This window comes from Glycine max, chromosome 20 (assembly GCF_000004515.6).
Source record: "Glycine max cultivar Williams 82 chromosome 20, Glycine_max_v4.0, whole genome shotgun sequence".
Classification (NCBI taxonomy): domain Eukaryota; kingdom Viridiplantae; phylum Streptophyta; class Magnoliopsida; order Fabales; family Fabaceae; genus Glycine; species Glycine max.
Window position 1 is genome coordinate 29,392,170 of NC_038256.2, and position 24,131 is coordinate 29,416,300.

The 24,131-nt window shown below is 35.4% G+C and overlaps 1 protein-coding gene across 1 annotated transcript; it reads right to left on the minus strand.

Annotated features, from left to right (window-relative positions):
• Positions 1–17,619: 17,619 nt before the first annotated feature.
• On the minus strand, positions 17,620–22,558 carry LOC100811995 (chaperonin CPN60-2, mitochondrial). The gene is made up of 18 exons (XM_003555673.5): positions 22,288–22,558; positions 22,028–22,052; positions 21,754–21,885; positions 21,292–21,451; positions 20,865–21,040; positions 20,655–20,750; positions 20,226–20,330; positions 20,003–20,089; positions 19,840–19,929; positions 19,655–19,735; positions 19,504–19,572; positions 19,205–19,282; positions 19,003–19,098; positions 18,801–18,900; positions 18,615–18,718; positions 18,277–18,382; positions 18,092–18,170; positions 17,620–17,920 (listed from the first exon to the last, which is right to left on the minus strand). The coding sequence occupies exons 1-18, from the start codon at positions 22,323–22,325 to the stop codon at positions 17,815–17,817; spliced, it is 1,728 nt and encodes a 575-aa protein (XP_003555721.1). The 5' UTR covers positions 22,326–22,558; the 3' UTR covers positions 17,620–17,814.
• Between the last annotated feature and the right edge of the window lie 1,573 nt (positions 22,559–24,131).

A 24,131-nucleotide genomic window follows, 5' to 3' on the forward strand; every position in this document is an offset into this window, starting at 1 on the left:
TGTGAAAAAAAAAGAGAAAAAAAATTTTTCCCATGGTTTCTGCTATTTAATTTATTACTATTAAACCAGTCATTATTTAGGGACGCCACACCTCTCAGCGTGATATTGCCTATATCATTATCTACTACGCTTACTTTGGACTTGCATGACTGCGCAGCCCGTTGTGATTCGTGGAGTAGTTCTTCGGGCACAATGTCAACGGGAGGCCTACTAGATCTACCTTCCACCAGGACACGATTGTTGAAGTTTACGAGGATGCGGGAGATTTCAGTGATGATGAGGATCTCACGCTATCTAAGATTGCCTACTACCGAGATGTTATTGATGAAGAGATACTTGAGGGAGAGATGCTTTCATCCGACGAGGAACATGATTCCTCAGGAGACGAGAGTGACCCTTCCAAAGATATGACATCGTCCTAGGTAGTTGTGGGTCTTAGGTAGTGACTGCTTTGAGTGTAGGATGGGATGGCTTTCCCTTTTTGATGTATATTTGGGGTGATAAGATTTCTATACTCAGTGTCATAATATTTTGTTGTATAAAACCTTTTGGTGATACTGTGTAATGTTTTGAGGGGGGGGGGGGGGGTGATGAATATTTATTTCTTGTTACGGTTGTAATGATTTAGGTACACTTATGTTTAAACCTTAAGGGTCACTAAGACTCAATATAGATGTTTTTCATCATTTAATTTTCGTTCAACTTATTTCCTTATACTTTGTACTTTATTATAGTTTTCGCAACCTACCCTTCGGCGGGGATGCGAAAAGGCCAAAATGATAGGCCAAAGCGTTTGTCTCCAACGGAGAAAACGAGCGGAGTTGCCACCAACATTTATTCGAGGAAAACGTTAGAAAAACCAAAAAGGACAAAGGTCTGTGGATTTTGAAAATGAAGGTTCAGGAGTTGTTTACGCACGGGGAAGGTATTAGCACCCCACGCACCCGTCACAAGGGACGACAACCTCTAATCGAGTGTGCAAAACATGACTTCAAAATTATGTATTTTTCCTTTTTATGTTTATTATTTTTTTGGGGTCGACAAGGGTGTTGCCCTTGCTTATACATATCCTCAGGTGCGATGAGGAAATCAGACCTACGTAGTTCTTTAAGTCTGAAAGTTTGTGTGTTAAATTATTTTTATGTTTTTTGAAATATTGATTTTAATTACGAACAAAAGTTGTTTAAGGCGTTGGACCTTGAAAAGATGTTTTAAACTTTTGAAAAGCGGAGAGAATCGTTAAGGTGTTGGACCTTGAAACGATCTTCTCAAGTTTGAAAAGCGAAGAGAATCGTTAAGGCGTTGGACCTTGAAACGATCTCTTGATTTTTTATGAAATGAAGATGTTTATGAGTTGGTTTTATTTTGGCTTTTTTTTGTTTATTAACCTTCAATCCCTTAAAGATAAATTGTGGCAATAACGATCGATTAAAACTTACTTTACAAAAGAAAAGCGATTACCGATAATAGGAGAAGGAGATGAAGATGCACAAAACAATAAAGAGGATCCCTAAGGGTCCATAAGTAATGTTCAAATCCTTAAAGACAAACACTAACCGGATGGAGAATGAAGAACGAACGAAGAACGATGTAGAAATCGATTACAGTTGTGATTCGGCGGTGATTTAGCTTTTTTTTTTTCTCTTCTTTCTTCTCAATTCTAGACCTTTGGACCTCAGAACCTCTTTCCCCAGCCTCCCTTCACGCCTATTTATAGCAAAACAAGGCATTTGGGATGAAGGTAGCTCGCCCAGGCGAGCTGGTTACTTCACCATGAAGTTATTTTGGTGGCCCAGGCGAGCCAGAGGCTAGCCTGAGCGAGCCAGGGGTTTGAAAAAGTATAAAAATGACCCTTTTGCCCTCCCTTTTAAGTATTTTCCGCATTCTTTTCCCAAACTTCGAAAAATCTTATGGATTACGCGGCAACTAGTGTTAAGCAGCTCAATTCGGCTAGCAAGAATCAAAATGTTAGCAAATGAAGGTGCCCGGACGAAATTAGGGTATGACAATAGCGTTGTGTAAGGACCAAACAAAAATGGCAAAAACTTTTAAAATGTTTATTTTTCACATTTTGACTAAATTTTTTTCATGAGCGTTTAATTATATGTATAAATTTTAATCAAGTGTAATAAATGTATATGTATATGTGTTCCTTCTTTTCCCAAAAGAATTGTCAACTTAGAAATAGAAACTAAAAATTTAATGACATGTATTCCACAATATTTACTATATAAACGATTTTAAAGCTATATTTCGAGAAAAATAAATTTCAAGGCGTTACAGAAATTGCTCGTGTTGAATTAGATAATTGGATTAGTTTCTCTAAAAATAGGCAGTGAACCAATATAAATCTTGTTCTCTATCGCCTCTTTAACTCTCATCTTTCTATATTGCTCTTTATCAATTTGCTAAGTTTCAAAGATATTTCAAATTTATGCACTTTAACAAAAAAGGTACTATGTTCAGGTGATTGATTCAATATTGATTTAAAAAAAGAAATTTGTGATACGATCATTTGGAAAACAAAAGTTTTAAAACTTTTTTTTTTTACAATTTGATTTTACACCAATTCACCCCCTTTTGGTTTAGTCAGTCCCATTGTTTTTTTTCATAAGTGATAGGAAATTCAACATTGAGGACATGGTCTTCCTAAAATTGCAGCCTTTATAGACAGAGTTCAGTAGTGCCGTGTAAATTTCCAAAGTTGTCTGCCAAATACTTTGGTCCCTACAAGGTGTTGAATCCAATTGGACATGTTGCTTATAAATTGGATTTACCTATTGACACTCAAATTCACTCGGTCTTCCATGTTTCACAACTTAAGCAAGTCCTTTCTCTAGCTCAAGTAGCTCTTTCCCTTCATCCATCGAGCTTAACTCTTGCCATGCTCCAACCTCAAGCAATATTGGACAGGCGAACAGTAAAATGAGGCAATGCAACTACTACTCACTTGCTCAATCACTGGTCTAATCACTCCCCTGCTAATGCTACTTGGGAATTTGCTAAAGAACTTAAACTGCATTTTCCTTCTTTTTCCTTTGAGGACAAGGGAACTTTATAGGAGAGTATTGATGTATGGGTCATGTGAGACAATAGTTATAGTTAGTTTGGGCCAACATATACAAGCTAGTTTCATTTTGTATGGAAATTTATATTTTGAAAATCAGATTTCTCTATTATTCTCTCTCTATATTCTTGAATCCTGTTCTATCTCCTATTTTCTATTTTGTTTCACAACATCTCAGTCATATCCCTCACATGTACTTACCATTCAATCATACACCTCATTTCCTTTTAATATGTTGTTATGAGAGTACTTGTTCTATTTCTGTTTAGTGAAGTCCAAATATTCCTCTAACACCATTGCCCATTATAGAAACTTACACCCTCCATGTGTTCTACACATTGGCCACTTACTTTGCTACCCACACCTTCGTACTATCACTTCATAATGAGGGAATTTTTCTTTTCAATGTATATACTTTATAAACATTGTGTGCATACATTGGTGCCTAAACATCCATCAAATTCCCTTCTCACCAACCCAACAACACCTTTAAAACCCAACATTCTTCACATTTTGAACTGACCACTATACTTCTCCATTTTCTTTAGAGCATACCAATACATGCTCTTGGATTCACTGACCATTTGACAGAGGATGGGGAAAACCACCCTACACCCTATTCCATTGCTAAGAATAAAACTTTATTAACTCCAAGATTTCATCTACTTTCTTTTGTTTTTCCAAAAATATCTTTTCATTCCTAGTTAGCTATAATCCCATAATATAGCAAACACAACAGAAATCCATTGCTTTTGTATAATGTTTCCACTCCATACAAGCCTTGAAAATTGCAAAAAATTTGTCTTCACTATATTATGTAGCTCAGTTTGTGTTTCCCACCATTTTAACACCCCATTTCAAACTGGATCCAGATCCTCTCTAATTGAAAATAGAAATTTTTTTTTATGGACACTCATTTACCTATTGAACACCTAGACAAAGAGATAAAAGAAACAAGAAAAATATAGGTATGATAGGGTTTGTGATGTGAGAGTAAGAGAGACATAGAGATAAATTAAAGGTGTTAATAGACATGGCAACAAGGTAGAGCATGGACGGGTATGTGGTTCTCATCCCTGTCCCTACTTCCTCAAAGCCATCCTCGTACTTGTAACACCCTATTTTTCATAAAATAAATAAAAGAGCTTTATTTAAAAGTTAATGGAGTTTTTAGAAATTAAATAAATGAAAGAAAAGGGATTTGATAGTATTAGAAAATAAATAGAGTAAAATGATGTTTTAGAAAATATAGGGATGTTTTAATTGGTTATTTATTCAATGAAAAAGTAAAATAGAGTTCTTTTTTATGAAATAATAAAATAAAGAAAAATAGAGTAAATAATAGACTCAAAGTACCCTAGCTATAAATAGAGATATATTAGGTCAGCTTTTTTATATTTATGATATATTTCTACGCTCTCTCTTCCTCCTAAATTCGTTCTCCCTTTTTCCTCTCCCAAAACCCTCTCTTTTTTCGCATACACCCTAACCTATCCCAGTAAAACTATGATCTCGGACTCGTTAACTGTTGGATCGTCCTAAAATTCAGAAAGCACCTTTGGTACTAATCCCTGAAAATTCCAATCATTGGGAATTTCAAAATAATGTCAACAGAGAGAGAAATGCCCTCTCAAAGAGACAATAAAATTGAGGCTCCAATCCCTTCTCCTTCTCTCTAACGCTTGGAAACCCTAGCAGAACAACTAGAGGAAAAGCTTGAGGAATCTTAGGGAACCACTAGAAATGCCACTATCACTTATGAACTACACAACTGGTTATTAAATTCGGCTCGACCCAACTGGTTCTACCAATTGAACCAGAAACCAAACAGGTGACTAAGTTGAGTTAGTTATTGGATCAGCTATGCAATAGACATGTTGACACATCATCAAATCGGTTTCAAACTGGATTAAACCAATGTGACTTGGACCAATCCAAGATCTAGCAAGCCTTTCACATTTACCTAGGCATAGAGCTGCTCATTTTTTTTATGTTTGTGCAAGGCTGCAATGCTTTTCTCTCTCTGTCATGTTTCTGTAGGAAAAGTTACAACACTTATTTCTCACCCTCAAAGGCTGCAACAAATACTAGTAAGAGCATCTTTAATGAGAGATATTTAGTTGGGTTCTTGAGCTCAATATCCCCTCTTCAGCAGATCTCACACTAAAGAGGCTTACAAGATCTCCATGTTGGAGCTTGGGTTCTAGTAGAAGAACTTTGAAGATCTAATCTTTTTTTTAAAAAAAATTGTTTTTAATGTCTCTCTCCCTAACCAATGGAACAATGAATGAGGGGAACAACAACAATAACAACAACAACAACAACAAGAAAGGGATCCAAAATGCAACAGATCAAATCGTATAGAACAACAACAAATCAAACAAAGAAAAGAATGCTCCATAATAAGAACAACAACATATCCAAAACAATATAACAACAATAACTTTCAAAATAATCAATAAATTTAAAATAAATTACAAAATAATAGAACCCTAAGGAAGCACTATAGTTCACCAACGAATGGAGAGACAACCAGCGAAAGGTCCACGTGGTGGCCTTTGCTTGAAGTGCCAATTTGTTTCCTTTTTCTCAAGATCTCCATGGCTACCCTTTGCTGAAGATGGCAACATGGAGGCGAAGATCTCGACCATGGAGTCCACTTTGGGGAAGATGGTGGTAAGATCGGAGGCCAATTTTTTTTATTCGCATGGCCATGGACGAGGCAGGTGAAGACAGTTGGACAGATAAGAAAGGAAAGGTGGACCATATGTGACACCCTCTACCCCACACATATATGTACTAATAATAAAAGGAATAAGAAATTAGAATTAATTAAAAAAATTTAAAACACATTTAAATAAAATCATTTCAAAAGGGTAAAAGGCTCACATTCGCTTTTCTCACATCATAATATAACTTGTCCAATAAATAATAAAATCATCTCGGTTCAAAACAAGGTCGTTCAAGACTTCATGCAAATAATATAAAAACCTATGCCCCAATGTCACATCCTATCAGAGCATTGTGTCTTGACGTCTTTCAGCACAAGGTTCCTTAATGCAAATCACCTAGTCATCTGCTCCCACGAACACAAAGTTCGAGATCATCACAGGATCCAAACACAAACAACACACGAGGAGTGAGTTATTACATTCCTAACTAATGGAGAGAAATAAGACAACATGTAAATATACATATCATATAAATGAAATACAACTTACTTAAGCATAGCTCACGTCATTCCACCACTTTGTCGCGTAACATCACATCACAATACAACACATCTCATTCATTTTCATATCATTCACGTACTCAAGGATCAAAACACAATATCACTAAATCAATCAATATCGACCAATACACAAGCGTTATGCAACTTATACACTAAGACTGAATCCTATATGCAATGTGGTACCATGTCAATGAAAAACCTCATCGGGCGCTTAGGAGTACATGACAAGACAAACCACACACTAGTAAGTTAGGTCACTCTTACTAGGTAAAATCATAGGGAGACCAGTCAAGGTCACACTGTTTTGTGAGAATGCTCCAATCATGTGGGATCGACACAGACTTAAAGGAGCACTTAATCTCAATCACAATGGTATAATCCCAATTTAACATGTTATCACACCTCATGAATCATATACACTTTACCTATGAACTATGCAATACACACAACTACTCAATTTTTTTCAAAATCATTTTAACTCGTCGCGCCTCAAAGTGATTAAACTCGTCGGGTTCCCACAGTGGATCCCATCACAATACTCGTCGCGCAAAAACTCGTCGCCCTTAAAGGGTCTTACAATTGTGTGATTGCATAATTCATAGCTCACAACTCAATACACACATCTCAATACACATGTATTTCATCATTCATCACAGGTTCAATTTGTCACATACTCATAATTTGAATCACAATTTCATAATCTCAATATAATAATTTATACAAAATGTTTCTCACAACATGGGGAGTAAAACCTCTCAAATAATTCCACACAATCATATTAAAATCAACGAATTAAAATCATAGGTCAAAAACATGAAAACATCAAGAGCACTCAAGTTTATCAACCAATTCACATCGGAACATCAATTGGCCCTTCAAATACAACAATATTGTATTTATAATCATAAATGAAAATTATAATTCAATAAACATCCCAAAATAAATCTCAATTTAATCCTCTAAGGATCCCTACACATGTTCATTCTAACCCCAATTGCGATAAACTCATCCATTACCTCTAAGCGGGCTCACGTGTATATTCCGACAGCGATAGCGGCATCTCTAGTGGTTTCCTAGGATTTCTCAAGCTTTTCCTCTGGTTGCTCTGCTAGGGTTTCCAAGTATTAGAGAAAAGGAGAAGGGATTGAAGGCTTCACTCCACTGTCTGTGTGTGATGAGTATTTCTCCCTCCACGAGAATTAATTTAAAAATCCCAACATTGAAGATGTGTGCAAATGAATTGGAAACCTGGTGTCCAAATTTTACGATGATCCAATGGTTAACGAGTCCAAGATTGTAGTTTCACTAGGACAGATTTGGGTATATGTGGGAAAAGAAAAAGCTCAGTGCGAGGGACATTTATTCTGCCACAGACATTATTTCAGAAATCCCAACGGTGGATTTGTGCAGAGATACGTTCCAAGCCCCATGTTAAAATTTCATGACGATCCAACGGTTAAAAAGTCCAAGATCATTGTTTTACTGAGACAAAGTTTGAGTGTATGTGGAAAAAGGAAAAGAGAGGGTTTTGGGAGAGGGAGTAGGGAAAACGAATTTGAGAGGAAGAGAAATCGTAGAGATGTATTTTCAGTCTGGAAACTAGCCTAATATGTCTCTATTTATAACTAGGGTACTCTCAACCTATTGTTTATTCTATTTACTTATTTGTTTGTTTGTTTTATAAAAAAGAACTTTATTTTATTTCCTATCAAATGAATAAATAAAATATTTTTTTATTTTCTTTCAAACTATTATTTTAATTAAAAAAATTTATTTCTCCTTATTTATTTAATTATAAAAATCTCATCATTTTTCTAAAACTTTATTTATTTTTAAATAAAACATATTTTTAATTTATTTTACCAAAGATTGGGTGTTACACCAAAGATGAAAAGGGAAAGGAAATGGAGAAGAAAGAGGCGCTAAAGAGGGAGGGTGGTTGCAAATGAAAAAGATGATGGTACTCAACAAACCAAGAGGGGATGAATTGGTTTTCAAAACAAAACAAACTTTTAAAACCAGAGTTACAAAAGAGTTTCTTTTGTACGGATCGTATCAAAACTTTTCATAAATCAAACTCAATCGGTACTTAATCAATCCACCCTTTGCACAAGATCCTTTATTAGAGTTCTTTCTTTCACAAGGATATATATTGAACCTTTTTGAAAATTGATTAATACTTGAATGAGAGATAAAGATCAAATCAAGAGAAGAGATACATAACCTACCAAATCAATGGACGAATCATGTCCCCTCAAAGTTTTGATAATAACAAACTAAGTTTGTATTTTTATAAGACTTGGACAAAGCATTTGTTTATGCAGTGAAGTAAGTTTTATCTTGTCAACTCAATGGACTAATCATGTCCCCTCAAAGTTTTGCTAATAACAAACTAAGTTTTTATTTTTATAAGACTTGGACGAAGCATTTGTTTATGCAGTGAAGCTAATGTCTGATAGATAAGATGAAGTAATGAGTACACTAAATGTTTTGTGTGTTCATTTTGTCTTATGTTGTGTCACAAGAATATTAAGGAATAAGTCTAACACCATCAATGGAAAAGTCTTACCACACCTAAAAAGGCACATTCTGAAATAATTTAATTATTTAAAATGTAAGAAATAAAAAATGTTAAGCAAAATTAAAAATTGAACTGAAAGTATTGATTCTTAAAAATTGAGGAACTAAAGGTATCAAACATGTGAATTTAACATAATAAGTGAGAAAGATTTTATTTTAACCATTCTTACTCCCACACAACTCTCCTGCGAAATATATTTTTTGCGAGTTAAGATATTTAGACATTTCAATAGTATTGCCATCCCATTGACACCCTTTATCTCTCTCTTCTTGTCACATCACGTTATCAATCACAGTAATCACTTATCTCTCTTTTCTTCCTATCTCTCTCAAGGTGTTTACACCTCAAGGGATATCCATATATAATTTTCCTTTTTCACCTCCACATTTCATCCAATGTGTTTGTGCAAGTAAAATAATAACTTAAAGGATAATGTTACTCGTCCACCTTATTTTGGATGGTTGGGAGGATAGAGAGAGATAGAGAAAAAAAGAGAGAAAGAAAATGATAGATATGATATGTGATGTGATAAAAAAAATAGAAATAGAGAGAAAATGGGGTGAAAATGAGTTGTAATATGAGTAGGATGAGTATTATTACTCTAATTTAAAACTATTTGTCATTTCATACCTATTTTAACCTTTTTTTTTCCTTTCTAAATCCCTCACACCAATGTTTTTCTTTCTCTCTTAGCTTTCTTCTTTTCATATCATTTAGAGTAGCATAACCATGCATCCTTCTTTCACCTGTAGCCCCTTGCATAAGAGCCTGCCCCACCTCATATAAATAGTCTCCCCATCCTATGGAAGAATCCTTTTCTTTTTCAGGTGGAAGTGATTTATCACGCTAGCAAGTGTGCATTTCTACACAAGACTCGTTCACAAGATTCATCATCAGCAAGTTGATAAAAAAGTACCCTTGCTAGTGTAATGAGGTCGACTTTCACAAGAGTAAAGTCTTTCAGGTTAATACCCAAAGAGTTATTAGTTTCTTTTCAAGGAGTTGCAATTGGTCCCAACACATTTTCTATTGGCCCCTACCAACATTTAAAATTTCCAAAAACACCCTTCCCCACAATGCACAATGGAAACACACTTTCGCTGCCTTAGTGGGGGTGTGAAAAAACATTTTACAACATAATCGTGTTGTACATTTCACACCCCCACTAATGCAACGGAAACACAATTTCGTTATGTAGCTAGGTTTATGGAAAAAATGCACAACAAAATCACAATTTTGTTGTACAAGTAGGGTTTAATAAAGAATGTACAACAGAAGTATGATTCTATTGTACACTGTGCAACAAAACCATACTTTTGTTGTAATGTTTTTTTCCTTGTGCCCATTGTACAACAAAAGTTTGATTTTGTTGCACAATGTAAAACAGAATCATACTTTTGTTGAACCTTTTATTTTGTTTTTTCGTTGTTTGACAGATAGAAATAACTTAGGTATTAAAACAAATTTCATAGTTTTGTGTAGTTATTGTGTAATAACATCCATAAAATTAATTGAATACACATTAGATGTTTAAAATTATTTCAATCCATAGAAATGTCTACTACATATTGAGATCCTTTAACTAAATGAAATTGTATTGAGTTGAATACTTCAATGCGTTGAATGTAAGGCATTTGACAAGAACGAGCTTCAAGTGTGAAATATCTTCTCCATTATTGTACAATAGGAGGCAAGGGACAATTATCCTTTAAAAAAAACTACACTATCGTACAAAAGATGAACATAGTGAAAAAAAATCAATATATATTGACAAAAGTAAATGGTACCTTAAGTGGATAAATGTAGTTGCACATCCAATAGCAATAAGACGGGATGCAGCTAGCGTGAGGCTCCTAAGGGGAAAGAGGGTTCAATTTTACAGCCTAGATAAGTGGACCAATACAGTATTATACCGACTAGCAACAACATAACTCATGTCAGGAATGGTCATCCATTTTGCAGCGGGTATTGGACCACATTCAATATACAAAGAAGTTATTAATTCCAACAGTCTTTCTTCTAAGCCAAATAATTGAACATAGAGAGAGTGTCATGTTTGAAGTTCTCAAATCAAATCTTGGAGAATGAGAGACCAAGAATCCTCACCTTGGCCTAGCAAAGTTGCAATTGCCTTGTAACAACAATTTCCATTCAGTGTGATGTCAACAATCTTCAGAATGTATTGTTGCAACTCATTGGGAAATCCATCCATATAATTATCCATTTTTTTCTTCTTATTTTCATGGCCAACCCTGCGAGCCACACTGAGTTCTTGAACTACCAACTATCGTGTTCATTTCATCAATGCACTCCCACGTTGAAGGTTCATGTTTGGTAGATTTCACAAACTTTGGTGCACCCTCTGTTTTTAACTTTGGTTCACGGACTTTAGTTTCTAAGGTGAATTTACCGCACACATCTAGTTGTGAAAATCTCTTACACAATGCATCAACTTCATGTGTCAGAGTTTAGTCCCTCCAAGAGTCATCGGTGTCATCTAAACTACGAATGGATAACATCTTAAAATGTACATGAATGTACTTCAAGGGAATAGAGCCATATATACTGATATAGCAAGTTCATAGGCACACGGTAGACCATGGGAAAGTTTAAGTGTGCACCCACAAGCAAAAATGTCAATACCTACGATGTCAACTCTGTCATACCCTAATTTCGTCCGGGGACCATTGTTTGTCGACATGCGACCTTCGTTTGACCACTTCAAAATGTTTAACACCCATTTTCGGGGAGTCCATAAAGTTCTGGGATGTTTCAGGGAGAAATCGGCCAAAAACACGAAAACAGGAGTGTATTTAGCAAAGTGAGTTGTGTGTAAATAGACTGTTACACTCTAATTTCATCCGGGGACCATTGTTGATTGCTTCAGAAGGCATAATACCCATCTTCGTGGAATCCGTAAAGTTCCATGAGGTTTCGGAAAGAAAATAGCCAAAAATACAAAAATGGGGGGGTGAACTTATCAAGATAGGGGTGTAAATAGAAATTAACGAATCTAGACCCTTCCAGAACATTTTGGAAGCTAGGTTGCTTAAGGAGGAAGCAATCTAGCTCGCCTAGGCGAGCTAGGCGGCAACCTCCTCCCCCTTTTTGTTGAAAATAGCTTTCGGGGCTTTTGTAATGCTTCCGTAAAATTCCCGTAAACCTAAATAAGCATATTTCACTTAATATGGGTGAGAAGGAAGAGAAAAAAAAATAAGAAAATCAAGTCCGATATGCTTCCGTAACTCTTCCATGAATTACGAAAAAAAAGGGGTGAACTTAGTGAAAAGGGGGTTGCCTCAGGAAGCTTCCTGAGGAAGCCACCTGCTCACCTGGGCGAGCTGGGCGGCAAGCTCCACCCCCTTTTTTTCTATAAATAGGCCGAGGGGGGCTGTTCCAAAGGGTCCCTGACCGCTATGCTATGCATTTCAACTGTTTTGGGTGAAAACTCGTGTTTTCGTGAAGAAAATCCAAACTGAGGTGCTTTCGTAATGCTTCCGAGACGTTTCCGTGAGCAATTTCGTGAAGATTTTTCGTCATTCTTCGCCGTTCTTCATGCCTTCTTCTTTCTTCAACCGGTAAGTTTTTGATTCCGAGACTTTCAATTCATTTCTTGTTTTGTTGGCTTTCATCTTCATTCTGTTCACTTTCGGTTTTCTTTTCTTTCATTTTTAACGAGCTTTAACCGATCATTTACGCCATTATCTTGCCTAATAAATGATAAAATGAATTTCAACCGATCATTTGTGTTGTAATGTCGTTTAATCACTGTTAAAGCAAAATCTAACCGATTGTTCACACTGTAACCTCGGTTAAACAAAAAAATAATAATAATAAAATTATCAAAAATATCTTTAAAATATAATAATAAAATAATCAAAAAAATCAATCGGACATTTTTCCTTTGAAAGTTTCCTTGAATGAATTGACTAATAACCAAAGTGAAACTAAGGCTAAAATCAACTCACAAATCAAGTTTTGTCCGCAAAAGTCACTCAAAACTGTTTTAAGGTCCAACGCCTTAAACGGTCCTCTTTGCTTTTATCGGTTAACATGGATCGTTCAAAAGCATAAAATCAACACATAACTTTACCGCTTTTCGCAAGAACTACGTAGGTCTGATTTCCTCATCGCAATTGAGGATACGTAGGAGCAAAAGTCCCGCTTTTGTTGACCACCTCAAGAGATCGTTAATGGTCCAACGCCTTAACGTTTCTTTCCTTTCAAATACCAAGAGATCGTTAATGGTCCAATGCCTTAATGTTTCTCTTCTTTCACAACCAAGAGATCATTAATGGTCCAATGCCTTAACGTTTCTCTCCTTTCAAAAGAATTAAAAGATCGTTTAATGGTCCAACGCCTTAAACGACTTTTATGTGGTTAAATTCAATCTTGTGAAAAAAGATAAAAACAACTTAACCAACGTTTAGTTCTGGAAGAACTACGTAGGTCTAATTTCCTCATCACAATTGAGGATACGTAGGAGCGAGGGAAACATCCTTGTCGACCACAAAAAGATAAAAAATACAAAAAGGCCCATAAGAAGCTAAAAACATGAAAAAGGGAAAATACATAAAAACATAAAAAAGGGAAAATACGTAGTTTTGAAGTCATATTTGCACACTTGATTGAAGGTTGTCATCCCTTGTGACGGACGCGTGTGGTGCTAATACCTTCCTCGTGTGTAAAAACAACTCCCGAACCTTTCACACTTAAAGCTCGTAGACCACACGTTCTGGTTTTTCCGACATTTTCCTCGAATAAACATTGGTGGCGACTCCGTGCGTCATTCCTCCCTTGGAAGATGCACACGTGAGCCCCGCGTCGCCCACCCGCCGAAGGATAGGTTGCGACAAACTCGTTTCAACTCATGGAAAATGATGTCTTTTGCTTCTCTTGATACAAAGTTGTGTATCTTCTTATATACCGGGGTATTAAACTTGTGCTCAACCACATTTATGTTTTACTAAAATGAAGTCTTAATCATTGTATGCTACAATATAAGCATGTTATTCATTGCATCCCAACAAATATGCAAATCTCTCATGTTATCATGAAGCAACCTCTTCAATCTCGCATGTGCAAAATTGTAATGTCAAAAATTATTTAATATTAAAAATAATCAATTTCAAAATAATTAAGCAATTCAACAAATTTATGTACCTATTGGTAGTTGTGTTTCTAAGATGCATGACCCGATCAACCCATGCTTTTACTAACTTCTCCTTAAAAGGCGACAACCATGTATTATGGACATAGTCAATAAATACTTTAAAATGTGTGCACTAGTTTGAGAAGCTTTTCAATCATTCATTATACAATTTTTCATCTAGAGGTTGCAGCAATAGTTCCCAAGCCTCCATGACATTTTGTCGCTTTTAATCCTTATCCGTGTGGATTCTACATTTTGTGCTAAAATTATTTGTAATGCAGAATAGACAACAAGTTGGTTGAAGAAGGAAACACACTCTTCAATGCATTCATCAAAGCAAGATCTCTCTATTAATGACAATAACCTAAGGCAACACATAATCTTTTCACAAGCAATCCTTTCACCTTACTTAAATCTCATTCAAAATTAGTCGTTCTCTTAGAACTTAAATAAGCAAAGGCAACACTGAAAGTCATGTTTGTTGAAGTGATACCAACAATTTCCAATAGCGGAAGACAATATTTGTTTGTTTTGTAAGTTGTATCACAAATCAAAACTATTGGAAATGACTACAGGAGTTTGATAGAATTTGGATTTACCCGTAATATATCTCTAACAACATATTTATTGTCTAGCCTTCTAAACCAATAAACATATTTTCTGCATTCTATCAACTTCGTGAGATGTTCTATTTCCATCCTTAGACCCTTTTGGTTGCGATGATATTTCTAACATTCATTGTATATGATATTGATGGTGCTTACATTTGTTTGATGGTCTACAAAACTTGACCAGGTTTCACCATGTTTTTGGTCAATTGGTTAACCATTATTTTTTCTTCACTGCTAAAACGACTACCATATGAATGACCAGGATATGTTGCCATCACTTTATGGTTATGAAAATCACATTCTACAATAAGTTTCCATCTTATGGTTCTCATAAATCTCCCTTTTAATTTAAAAGGATGCCCACATTTCTGGTTCCAATAGTTAGTTTTGCGCTCACTTATCTTTGTATTGTTTATACTTCTTTTGCCCCTTTCACAACCTAATACAACATATTTTTTTTTACTTACTTCTGGCTTTTGAGTCACAACCACAAGCTTGTGTTCCTTTCCCACACGTCGAGCCTAATTTAACAAATCATCGTGCTCTTGAAAAACCTAAAACAATCAAATAAATTATTCAATAACAAAACACAAACATATAAAAGTCATGAAATATACCTTATCAATCATGAAATTACTAGAAAAATCATATTAGTTAGGTTGTGGTTGCATATCAATGTCATCATCACCCACATTTTCATCATTATCATTTCCCGAAACAATATCATTAGGCTCAGCTCCAAATAAAAGGTTGGGTTGATAAAAGAAACCTTGGCTTCAACCATTCATATTTCTCCATCAGTTGGTATTATAACCTTATCCAACATAAAAGTATTTCAATCCATTGACCTAAAAAATCAAGAGGTAAAAAATTGGTTGTTTTTTTTTAAAAAAAAAATAAAATTGTTTGTTGCACAATTTGCAATCCAACAGAATCATGATTTTGCTTTATTACAATGTTTGTTACATAACATGATCACAATTTCGTTGTGTTACAAATTCATCCTACAACGAAATCGTGACCTGATTATGTTACATTAAGTGTAACACAATGGAACCACGATTTTATTAGGCGAATTTGCAACACAACAGAATCATGATTCTTTTGTGAGGTGATTTCAACAACAATATGGAATCGTGATTATGTGGGCTGCTTGAAAACCAGAAAAAAAAATTAGAAATACGATTTTGTTATACAAATTGCACAATGGAATTGTGATTCCATTAAGTTGACAAAGACGGAAAAAAAACCTGCACAGGGGAAAGATTCGTGAGGAAAGGAGGGAAGAGAGGGAAAGAGGAAAGGAAGGAAGAAAGGAGAAAGGGTGGGGTGGGTGCCAATATTAAAGGAAAGGACAAAAGGGTATTTTTGTCTTTTCACAGGGATGGTAGGGGCCAATATCAATTCCATTATGTTACATAAATTCTAACAAAACAAAACCATGATTCTGTTGTGGGGGTGAATTTGCAACACAACGAAATTATGATTCCTTCGAGAGGCAATTTTAACAACACAACGAAATCATGATTCTATTAAGTTGCCACAAAATCAAGAAAAAAGTGCAAATACGATTCCATTGTACAAATTTCACAACAAAATCGTGATTATGTTGAGAGGACAGACGAAAAAAATTGCACGATGGAGAGATTTGTGAGGGAAGGAGGGAAAAGAAGGAAAGAGGAAAGGAAGAAAGGGTGGGTGGATGCCAATATTGGAGGACAGGGTACTTTTGTCTTTTCACAAAGATGGTAGGGGCCCATATCAATTTCATTATGTTACGTAAGTTGTAACACAATGGAACCACGATTCTATTGAGGGACAAATTTGCAACACAAAGGAATCACGATTCCATTGTGAGACAATTTCAACAACACAACAGAATTTGATTCCGTTGGGTTGCCAAAAAACTAGAAAACAAAACGGGAATACAATTTTGTTGTACAAATTTCACAATGGAATTGTGATTCGATTGAGTTGACAAAGATGAAAAAAAAACTATAGAAGGGAGAGATTCATTAGGGAAGGAAGGAAGGAAAAAGGAAGAAAAGGTGCGATGGGTGCTAATATTAGAAGAAAGGAAAAAAGGATGCTTTTGTCTTTTCACTGGAATGGTAGGGACTAATAGCAACTTGGAGGGACCAATATCAATTCCCTTCTTTTCAAATGAATTTTGGCTCTCCCTTGTTGGTTTTCGCTTTTGACTGTTCAGCTACGGGTTTATGATTTCCTTTTAATTTGTTGTCATGTTACTGAGAATTTTAGTGGATGAAAATGGTATACTATTATCACGAATCAATTTATCTATCCTTTTTTCTTTAGTCGAAATGAGCATTTAAGTTCGACCCCCTCTAAACAAGAAAGGCATCATCATCCGGCTAGGACTGAGATCTTGATGCTTCTATGTCTCATTACTTGTTTCGTCACTTTCTTTTTTCCTCAATTTGCATTAAATTCTTGGATGTTATAACAAAAGAAAAACCTCTTAATAAGGGTAACTTATTTTCCTGATGTTCAAAAAGACCCATTTATGATCTTTTTAGTAGACAAAAATGAAATTCAAGTATCATTATATACATTATTTTCTTGACGTTCATGAAGCCTATTATATAAACATACCAACCTATCAAGCCTAATAGGCTTTTTTAAAGCCTAAAGCTCCACCTTTCTAATTAATAAGACTTTTTAAAAAACCTAAGTCTAACCTTTTTATTAACCTTTTTATAAACAAGCTTTTGAGGGGTCAAACCACAGGCCCCCAGAGACTGACATATTTCACCCCTACTCTTATAAACACAACCTTACCTACACCCAAATGAACTCCCAAGGAGATTGGGTTCTAGAACATCTCGTCATAATTTACCAAAGTCGTATAGAATTCCAAAACTATTTACGTACTAAATGTGAACGGATCATACTACGTTATAAATGTCTCAAAAATATACTTCAACTGACATTTTCGGGAAACAATGCCTTGAGTTAGGATGTAAAAATTGTTCCAAATATCTTATAATTGGAATTATAGCAGTCACATTTCCATATACCTACATCTCGATCTCTCACTATGGTTACAAAGATGCCTTCACAAACCAAATAATTTAACAAAAAAGGGGGGGCTGTGAGGGTTCAGCACCAATCCTTGTTTTCAAGTGCAACCAAATCAATAGAAGCTGGTCAATAACCCATGCCACCCATGCCACCAGCCATAGCTGGAGTATCTTTATTATCGTTTGGAAGTTCAGACACAACAGCTTCAGTTGTTGTCATCAAAGACGATACACTGCACAGGAAGGTCATAAGAAAGTTACATAATAACCAAAATGGGGTCTTATCTCACAAGGAGAGGTTGGCTATATAGAACACATGACATTATTCGGTTAAAAGCAAGTTACATAACAAACAAATAATTAAAATGTTTTCAATATCTACAACAAATTTCTGGACATCCTACCTGGCTGCATCAACCAAGGCTGTCCTAATCACCTTCAAGGGGTCTATGATTCCAGCTTTAACCATATCAACATATTCACCTTGTGAAGCAGGAAAAAAATTTGCAAAAAATGTCAGTAGAATCAGTATCTCTTCTGACATGGAATGAAAACACAATTAGGGAGAAAGATAACAATTATCACCGACCTTTGGCTGCATCATATCCTAGATCATGATTCTCCTGCTCCAATAGTTTGCCAACAACAACTGCACCCTCAACTCCCGCATTTGATGCAATAGTGAGCACAGGTGTCTGCATTATTTTTATGAACAAGTAATAAAAAATGATAACCCAAAATAACAATCTAGGTTAAAAACCATATCATAAAGGAAAATGCAATCCATATCCATCATATTGCAGATCAACATTTGGGTGAAAAAAATCTGGTGCTGGTTTTCCTTCCACAAGATACAAAGTGTAAGCATAAAAAATGCAATATGGAGGAGCTAAAGAGGAAATCAGAAAAAATTCAGAGAAAACTGACCTTTAAAGCATTTTGGATAATCTGGACACCAATCTTTTGACCGAAGTTAGCAGTTTGAAGTTTATCCAACTCTCTCGATGCATATAGAAGAGCAACACCACCACCTACAGTGCGAGAACAAATTAAAGTCGGATCTGATTTGAGATTGTAAAACTAACCATTGAACTGTTAGAGTTGATATTTTACCAGGCACTATGCCCTCCTCTACAGCAGCCTTAGTTGCATTTAATGCATCAGTCACTCTATCCTTCTTCTCACCAACTTCAGCTTCACTGGCTCCTCCAATCTGCAAAAGGGCAGTTTTAAATGTCAATTTTTCCATTGCAGAACCTCAGTGGGATGTTCACCAGGGATAAACCATTAACCAAAATGACACAAGTAGGCATACCTTAAGCACTGCAACACCACCAGAAAGCTTGGCTAATCTTTCCTGTAACTTTTCCTTGTCATAATCTGAGGTACTGTTTTCAATTGCTGACCTAATCTGTTTATCAAAATTCATCACAAACAAGTTAGGTGCATCATTAAACCTTACAGATCATTGGATGGAAATAGAATACACGGGACCAAATGTATAAATCAACTCAAACCTGCTCGCATCTTTCCTCAAGTGCTTTCTTGTCACCCGCTCCATCAAGAATGACAGTGTCATCCTTAGAAACTGTTATCTGCAAACATTATGAACCTAAGTCAGTTGTCCACGTTAACCCTATGCAGTATCAGGATACGAATGATGAACTCAATGAAAACATATTCCAATATCACACAAGATACTTGGTTCAAGGAAAGTCAACATCCTCTACCAGAACCAGTAAAAAAATTAGCCGGGAAAAGGTACTAAAATTCTACAATGGATTCAAATGCTTTACAAATAAAGCTAAATTCTTACTTTTTTACAGGTACCAAGCATATCCAAATCCACTTTTTCAAGCTTCAAGCCAAGCTCTTCAGTAATAAGCTATTAGGATATGGAAAGGAATCAGTAATAAGTTCACAAAATAAGACTTAATGCAGCAGTAACCTCAAAACAGTAAACTCACTGCTCCTCCTGTGAGAACTGCAAGATCTTGAAGACCAGCCTTCCTATTTTCACCAAAACCAGGGGCTTTAATAGCACACACCTACAGCAAAGCTTCATATATAACATCAACTCCACAAAACCAATAATCCAAACTTTCAGGAACCTAAGACCTAAAATCCTAACCTACAGACAGGCAAAACAAACCTTAATTCCGGCCCGAAGCTTATTTAGAATAAGAGTTGCAAGTGCATCACTTTCCACATCCTCGGCAATAATCAATAAAGGTCTTTGTCTCTGGAGATATGTAGGTGTCAGCAAATATCAATTATTTTAAAAGTCAAATGCAAAAGTGAATGGCACTGCTCACCTTCAAAGCCAACTCTAAGACTTTAACTATAGCATTTATACTAGAGATTTTCTTCTCATGAATTAGAATAAGGGGATCTTCAAGTTCCTATAGACAACAAGACATGGCAAGTGTAAGTACGTACGAAACAAAAGAAGGGTTTGTGAACAAGTGACTTCATACAATCCTTCTACATATATTTTAATGTTGTGAAGTAGAGAGAAGAGATAAGTAGATAACATACACATTTCTGGTTCTTATCGTTTGTAATGAAATAAGGAGATATGTAGCCCCTGTCGAGCTTCATTCCTTCAACAACTTCCAACTCATTATATAATGTTTTGCCATCCTGAAATGGTTACAATGATCAGGCACTGTAAGATACAGAATACAAGGGGAAAAAATTAAAACTAAGTTGGAATTAGGGATAATGGCAGAAAAAGAAATGACTTTATGACTATCCAGGATGACCAAAGATGGAATCTGAAAGGAAAAAATAAGAACACTTCATAGGAAGCTTCCAGAAGCATTTCATTATCAAGATAATACTATTAAACAAACCCCACACTTTCCTCCACAAAGAAAGGCAAAAGAAAGGAAGAAAACAAAAAACTTTCCACAAGTAAAACAGGCATACAACACTGATCAATAGGATAATCAGATAAAAACTTACTGAAATTGTGATTACTCCCTCTTTGCCAACTTTCTCCATAGCTTTTGCAATCAACTCACCAATTTCTCTCTCTCCATTAGCAGATATCATCCCAACCTATCAATTCAAATTCAAAATTCAAAAACAGAAATTAAAGTTAAAACCCAGAATCCTTATTATCATCTCCTGCAATATACAAGAAGAGGCTCTAGCAAAGTATGATCGACAAACCTGCGCTATTTCTTCAGATGTGCTAATCATCCTAGCTCTGCTTTTCAAATTTGTGACCACAGCATCGACAGCCATACTTATACCCCGCCTCAGGTCCATTGCATTCATTCCAGCCGCGATTGATTTGCAGCCTTCAGTAAATATTGCTCGTGTAAGGACTGTAGCACATGTGGTTCCTGCAAGACAATTGAAATGCTCCCTCCCTCAATATTCTGTCACGGTAACAACACCTAATTATTGGATAAATACCAGCAAGCTGATAGTCAGTTTATAGTCTTCTAACATCTATACTATGTCCTAAGATGAAAGACAAACTAATTTTTAAGCAACCACGGAACCATGCAATCTAATATTGTACAAGTAACGAAGTAACCAATAGACAAAAATTTACTATGAAGTACAATCTTCTTTGGATATATCAGCTTACCATCACCAGCCACATCATTAGTAGCATTAGCAACCTGCTTTACAAGACTGGCACCAACATTCTTAACTTTATCCTTGAATTCAATGCTCTTTGCAACAGTTACTCCATCTTTGGTTACTTTAGGGGCACCAAAACTTTGCTCAATCACAACATTACGGCCCTAAAAGATAATAAACTCAACATCAACAAACACAGACAACACCCATTGCACAATGGCAATACACAAAAAGTCCAGCATTAACATCGTTCATTCTTTTGTTAAATAGTGGTTTTTGACTTTTTGTCCCTCAAAAGCTAGAATTGACTTCATAGACATCTGAGATCAGCAATCAGAATCATTCGCATAGTGTCATTCCTTCCAAGTTCCAACACTTTCCCCTTACCGTTGCTAATAAGTATAAAATAATAATAATCTTCCCCATCTAAATAAACCAAAAAGCAAATAACAATCCATTCAGTTACCTTGGGACCCATGGTTACTTTGACAGCATCAGCAAGCTCTTCAACACCCTTAAGCATCAGAGCCCGAGCCTCCACACCAAATTTAATGTCTTTAGCCGCATAGTTTCTGCTCAAACTCAGCCTACTTCCAATCTACATGCAACAAAGAAAATAGATAATACACACACACTCACACACACACACATAGAATAAGGAATCACCCTAAAACATTTTCAAACTCAAACATCACAATACTAAAAAGGAAAGAGTATCATTTAAAGCATTAGTGTTCCACCTGTTGGCTGCTACTCCTAGCAATCCTGTAACCAAAGAAACATCAATTCAAAGTCAAAACAAGTTCATTGTGCCCAATCATGTGTTAGCACCCAACATCTAAGAATTAAACACACAATAATCAATGAGGCAATAATTAAAATGTTCAAATTTTGATGGATTATGCAAGATTTTCTGGGTAACCCACATGGCTAATTTCGCTCCCACACAACACAGTAATAAGGGAACATATTAAAAATAAGAGTGGGATTGTAGGGTGACCTTGCTTTGGAAGCGAGGTTAGAAGCCAAGCGATACATGATGTGAGTATGGAAGAGACAGAGAGAAGGTAAAGAAAATGTAGGAAGCAATGCAAATGCAAACGAGAGAGAACTAAGAGAGTGTGCGTGGGGTTGGGGGTTTATGAAAAGAAAAAGAAAAGTCTAGAAAAAATTAAGCGGCTTCTAGGGTTTTAGGGTTTGAAGTTAAACCCAACCAACAACACCTTACGAATTTGAGGGTTTTTGTTTCATGTTATCTTTTGTCTATTACTACGAAAGTTAAGAGATAATAAAATATTTAGTTTTGGGTATATTTTATTCGCAAGAAACTATTATACCCACATCTTATGCTTTTTTTATTCTCGGGTGGAGGGGTTGAGTAAACGAATTCCCTTGTCATGGGAATGCATACTGCTTATTAAAGTACAGAGATAACCATACCCACTACCTCCAGTCCCCCACTATATCTTATTCCTGCCTGTTTCATTTTGCTACATATACATGTTACCTGTGATTTTATTTTTTCTATTCTCGTATTTCATCTTCTTGTTCTAGGGCCTAATCATCTTTCAAGAGGTAATTCCTCCCTCAATAGGTACGACCAATATGTATTTTTCTGTGTAAAAATTGAAATATGAATATGTTTTTATTCTGTTTTGTCGAGCATTGTGAAATTTTCAACATTCCTTTCATTAATGAAGTGTCTTGTTTATGCTCTAGCCTCCCAGCACAAAAAATGGTGTCCAATTGTTGTACATAATCGACTCCACCCAATTTTTATCTACCATGTCGCTTAAACTCCATGTGGGCTACCTTGGTATCCAGAAATATATATTTTAAATTGAAGCACTTATCCCTTAGTCAAAGTATATATTCATGTAATAAATTATAAGAAATGGAAGCGAAATTTATAAGAGGTTATTTTATTGAATTATATAAAGTGAAATTTACAATAGGTTGTTTTCCTGCCTTATATAAATATCTTACTTTGTTTACTTTTTTGTTACTGTAGCTGGTGAGTTTATCCTTATCTCTTGTTGTTTCTCTTGATATTTAATTTGATTGATAAATTGTGATTCATTGAAACGTCTTGAAGATACTTGCTATCTCCTAAAGTATGGTTTATATAGATATCTTTATTTATCAAAATCCAAGTGAGATACGATGCTTAGCCATGTGTTAGACTATATATATCATTTTGTAAGGATTATCTAATATGCATTTTTATTGTCTTTTTTAAGTTTTACGTGCGACGAAAATTTTTTAATTAGCAATGAAATGTTAAACTTTCATCATGGCAGAATAGATGGAACCGCGTGAAAGAAAGAAAAAGATCTTAGCAATGTTGATCACATGTTTGAAAATGTTGAATTGTATTACTTTGATGGCAATCATTATATGCTATTTTATCTTAAGTAAGCACTTGAAGAGAAAAAGGCCATGGATTACGAACGAAGCTAAATTACGGAAATACAAGTTTGTAGGATTATTTTCATAACTGATGTGGCCTATATTGAGAATACAAGAATGGATAGAGTCGCGTTCCGTAAACTATGCGAAATGTTGAAAATCATAGGTGGGATGCACCCTTCCAGACATATGCGTGTTGAAGAGTTAGTGACCATAATTTTACACATATTGGCACATCATGATAAGAATAGAGTGATAAGAAAACCATTTGAAAGATCTCGTGAAACAATTAGCTAACACTTTTCAAATGTGTTTTTAGTAGTTTTAAGGTGTCATAATGAATGTTTAAGACAACCTCAACATATTTTCGAGAACAACAAAGATGACAGGTGGAAATACTTTAAGGTATATGAGTAAATCAATCTTATGCTAGTG